The sequence below is a fragment of the Aplysia californica genome, unplaced genomic scaffold (assembly GCF_000002075.1).
Source record: "Aplysia californica isolate F4 #8 unplaced genomic scaffold, AplCal3.0 scaffold00028, whole genome shotgun sequence".
Lineage (NCBI taxonomy): Eukaryota > Metazoa > Mollusca > Gastropoda > Aplysiida > Aplysiidae > Aplysia > Aplysia californica.
Window position 1 is genome coordinate 2059405 of NW_004797298.1, and position 5000 is coordinate 2064404.

Consider the following 5000-nt stretch of genomic DNA (forward strand, 5'->3'; position numbering starts at 1 on the left):
AGACTAGTCCTGCTTGGCATGCAGTGTTGTAGGCCTGTGCCATTCCCATTGTCTCTCTCTGTGCTGGTTGTCTTGTTACAGTGTCGCTACCTCAGATTTACAAAGTTCTGGTGGGTGGGTGGTGGGTGCTCTGGTGTGGTTTGCTTCTTTTTTCCTATCAAACACCTATCGTCCTGATCTCTCCTCCTTCTTTTATGTGTTTGTTACTCTTTTGTAACATCTCTAATCTTCGGCACTTATATGACCTAATTGTGTTGCAATTGCCATAAATTTTTTTATTACTAAAACTATAAACTTATCTTGTAACACCTCTAATCTTCGACACTTATATGACCTTATTGGGTTGCAAGTGCCATAAAACGATTACTAAAAAGAACCCAGAGCAGCCCACCTTCCCAGATGACCCAAACATTATCAGTAAAAATGTATAAATCATAAAACATGAACGGTTGTTGGGTGGGTGGTTGGCGGGTGCTCTGGTGTGGTTTGCTCCTTCTTTCCTATAAAAAATCTATCGTCTCTATCTACCCTCCTTCTTTTTTATGTTTGTTACTCTCTTGTGACACCTCTAATTTTCGGCACTTATATGACCTTATTGTGTTGCAAGTGCCGTAAAACTCTTACCAAAACATCAAACTGTTGTGAGGTGTGCTGCAAAATGAGTTACTTCTCGTAATCCACAAATGGAGATATTGGCCAAAAATCGACACTTAGGTCAAATTTGTAGATTTTCTATTGATGTCATATTCTTTAAGTGCTTTTGTTATTTCACACTTATAAATTGTAAAAACTTCACCTATAAGAGTAATGTATTTATTTCCATAGGGTTCAAATATGAGAAGGGACTCATTTTGTGAGGGTGGTTGCCGGGTGCTCTGGTGTGGTTTGCTCCTTCTTTCCTATCAAACATCTATCATCCGTTTCTCCTCTCCTTCTATTTTGTGTTTGTTACTCTTTTGTAACACCTCTAATCTTCGGCACTTATATGACCTTATTGTGTTGCAAGTGCCGTAAAACTATTACTTAAACAGTAACTCATTTTGTCAGCCTGCTTCACAATTCTAATTTTTTCCCAGCCCACGGAGTACTCACGTCTCAAGATGAGCTGGGAGATTCCCCGCAAAGATGTCCGTCTTCTGGAGCAGGTGGGGCAAGGGGCATTTGTCGAGGTCTGGAAAGGTCGCATGCGAAGGTCGCCCGGCTCCACAGAGGTCATGAGGGTCATCATTAAGAAACTGCAAGGTGAGTAAGACCCTTTTACTTTTGTTTGTTCGTTTAACCCTATCCATACGTCGTGTTTTACTATTGTATCCATACTATGTGGGGAACTCTGTGCCACCACTTTCCAAAGAGGAAATTTACTCGTTAATCCGATCCGTACGCTTTACATAGCAGTCTGCCAAATTGATTTTTTGAGAAATACTGAAAGTTTCAAAGAGATCGTTATTATTATTATTACTATTACTATACACAGACCCGTTCTACGAACTGTGATATTGTGATAGGAAAGCCCAAGATAAAATGTTTGTACGTGTACCGTTACCTGATTCATTGCCGTAGGACCTCTGTGTAGACAACATTGCTGGTATATGCGCCATCTGGAACTCCGTCCTGGGCAGCAGGTCTGTTTGCATGTATCCTAATAGAGTCCCTGGACCCAACACGACTTATCGCGACATACAATTGTCCATGGGAAAAAAAATCGCCCTGTAAAGAAACCCCTATCCTTTTCAAAGTCTGTCCCTGAGCTTTGTTGGCAGTCATTGCAAAAGCAGGTCTAGCCGGAAAATGTTTCCGTGGCATATGAAAGGGAAATAATATGTTGTCTGAAGGCATGAGGGAAATCCTTGGGATGAAAAGTCTCTTTCCGGCCTGTGGACAGCAAGCAACGACAGCATCAATAACATGTTGATGAAGGTGGTGAACCACATATTGAGTCCCGTTGCAGTGGCGTTTGTGGGATCTAGATTTCTCAGCAACATGACAAAGCTGTCTTTCCGCGATGTCAGTTAGTGGGGTGGCCTACCTGACGGACATAGAAAATTGATAAATTCGATGGGGTATTGGTGTTCATTTTTTCCCCACCGAATCACTGCTCCTGTAGACTTTTTCTTCTCTGGGAAAGGACTGCGTGATCAGGTTGTTGATTCTGTCTACTTCTGTGTTGGTGGGACAGATGATGCAGCGGGAAGCCAGCCACTCAGGATTTGTGTTAGACTGCAAGTTACCGAAGACAAAATTTATCAACTCTCGTTCGCTGTTCACTGTGATGTCATGTGGCAGTTTTATCGCAAACTCCCCGATTTGCTTGCGTATGTTGTGTTTGCCATCATCAATGTTCAGTAGATAGTTGGAGAAATCAGCAGTCTCACCTGTAAGCAAAACCCCCATGTTTCTTGTATGTCGGAGCTCATTAACATGCTCCCACAGATATGATGATTTCAGGGTTGCGTTGATTTTCTGTGATCTTGAGCCATGGCGAACTACTGGTAGTATTTGGATCCTGTCATCCGAAATCAGCACAGTTAGCCCACCAAACAGAGAGTTATTCCCACATATGTCTTGAAGTGTTCAGTCTATGGCTTCAAAGACCCGAGCCCAGCCACACAGTGAACTTTTTCGAATAAAACTAACTTGTGTTTCGCGCGCTCATATGACCTTATGCAGTTGCGAGTGCCGTAACACTCCATACTAAACTAAACTAAACTAAAAGATGTGTTTGTGGCCCATCGGTACTTCTTCAATGATGAGCAGCTCTGTTTGGCGTAATAAAGTACCACTGGCATCTCGGGGACTCACACTGCACATGGACTGTTCATTCACACACAGGGGTATTTTGCATCTGCTGTGTAATGTTCTGCCATTTGAGAGCAGAGTTGCTGCAATGCCTGACAGAGCTGTAGCAAGGGCGATCTTCTTAAAGGAACGGACAGCCGCAAGAATCAGGTTTATATAGTGTGGGTTTTTCCCAGTCCTTCCACTTGCCTCCAGGGCAAATATCTTGTCTTGCTTCTGTACAACTGACTCTATCACAGCATCCTACACGACTCTTTGTTCATCATTAAGCTTTGGGCACTCTTGACTCACCTTCTCTCGCAGGTTGTCTATGTCATTGTTAGCGATCCAGTAGCATCTGAGCGTTAACTCTTCTGCATGATGCCATTCGGTAGGTTGTCTATGTCAAAATGTAACTCCTCGTGACAATTCTAGGTTGTTCTCCCTCAACGTGACTGAGTTCTGCAGGCGGCAGCTGAAAGTCTTTATGCAGATCCAACCCATCATTATCAAGAATGTGCTGAAGTTGTAGCAACACTTGGTTCTCAATCTGCGGATTCAACTCTGTGACCTTGTCTCTCATCATGATGTCCCGGCACAGTTCCAATTTGTACTTGTGCCAAAATGAGAGAGGATCAGCTGGGTGGCAATAGATGAGAATGGTTGAAAACAGTGGCGAAGCGTCTATACAATCAAATAATCACTGTTTCCCTTCCTAATTTTGAAACATTGTCACAGTCAAATTCACCCACAGACGTAAACCTCATAAATTAAATTATGTAAAAAGACGTTCATAATCACCAATGAACAGTATGCCGAACATTCAAAACGGTTTCATTGCCACAGAAATAGCCTGTTCACCCCTATTGGGCCACTCAATAAGCAGTCACAAGCTTTGATTAAGTAAGCTTACAGTGAGGCTGGAAGAGTCTACCTAAAGAGTTAACGGGAACATGCATACAGCACTCAAAGCTGTTTCATTGCCACTTATACCCTGTTCACCCCTTTCGGGCCACAGTTATAAGCAGTCACAAGCACTGATTATGTAAGTGAACTATTACACTGGTCGAGTCTACCTCACAGATGTGAGGGGAATTAACTCCTAATTCTTGTTTTTATTCCTCGACTTTTTACCGTCCTATAATCTGATCGTGACCTCGATTATGACATCGGCTCCAGGCCGCGAAACGCTAGACAAAAACAGCCAAATGTGAAATAAAAATTAATAATTGTAATGTTTAACCAAAGAGTTTAGACACACTGGTGTTACATGTAGAACTGACATCTCTGCTTCTTTGCTTTGTGTTTGTGTACTCACATCTAAAGAAAAAATGTAATGTTTGTGGGAGTAAATATTTAATGAAATGAGATACTTTTCCGATTATTTTAGCGGTTGAACATGCATACTACATGAATTCAGAATTTGTTTTCATTCACAACTCAACGTTGCCGCATCGAGTAAGATTCTTGTGTGATATCTCCATGCCCTATCTGGTCCCATCTCACTTTGATTACCCTGTCAAGCAAGTCAGCCTTCACTCCTGGTTGTAAAGGCAAGACGTAACTGGGGTCCAAATCTTATGGAAAATGCTTCTTGCATTGCTGCATCTTTCTCAGTGTCAGCATCAAGCAATCCAAGTTGGTTGAATGCATCTTGATAAGATGTGCAACTTGGCACGAAGAAGCACAATATGAAACGGAAGTTGTCCCCAGTAAAATATGAAACGGCTAGTGGCGGAGTAAAAACGTCTGAGGGCTTTGATTTACAGGAAAAACCATCAAACCTGAAAAATCAAAAGATAGTTTCCAAACTTTGAAAATATGCCCATGTAACGCTTTGGGACAATTCTTGTCTGAATCATATTTTTGTAGATTTTATGGGCATTTGTGTAAAGAATGTTTACTGACCCCACAAACGAGCTTAGCTCTATCTATTGTAATAAGATTATTATTATTATTATTGTTATAATCATCATTCTTATGGTTCCCTGGTTGGTTCCCCCAGGCGAGGCATCAGAGAAAGAGCGTCATTTCTTCACGGCGGAGCTGGAGGTTCTCAAGATGTTGCCGGCACACGCCAATGTTATCAGGCTTGTGGGCTCTTACACCACACACGGTGAGGTGTTGTTGCTGTTGTTGTTGTTGTTGTTGTTGTTGTTGGTGGTGTTGTTGCTGTTGTTGTTGGTCAAGGTGTTTCCCCGACCAGGGCAGTGCTACTGGTTGAA

The 5000-nt window shown here is 42.2% G+C and overlaps 1 protein-coding gene across 1 annotated transcript in view; it reads left to right on the top strand.

The window, feature by feature from the left end:
* The window catches only part of LOC101859381 (tyrosine kinase receptor Cad96Ca), a gene marked incomplete at both ends in the record, with an annotated part of 35313 nt that overhangs the window by 25298 nt on the left and 5015 nt on the right, over nucleotides 1-5000 (top strand). Inside the window, 2 exon segments of the mRNA XM_005091359.2 lie at nucleotides 1077-1242; nucleotides 4781-4891. Of these exon segments, the coding sequence (XP_005091416.2) occupies nucleotides 1077-1242; nucleotides 4781-4891 (277 nt within the window).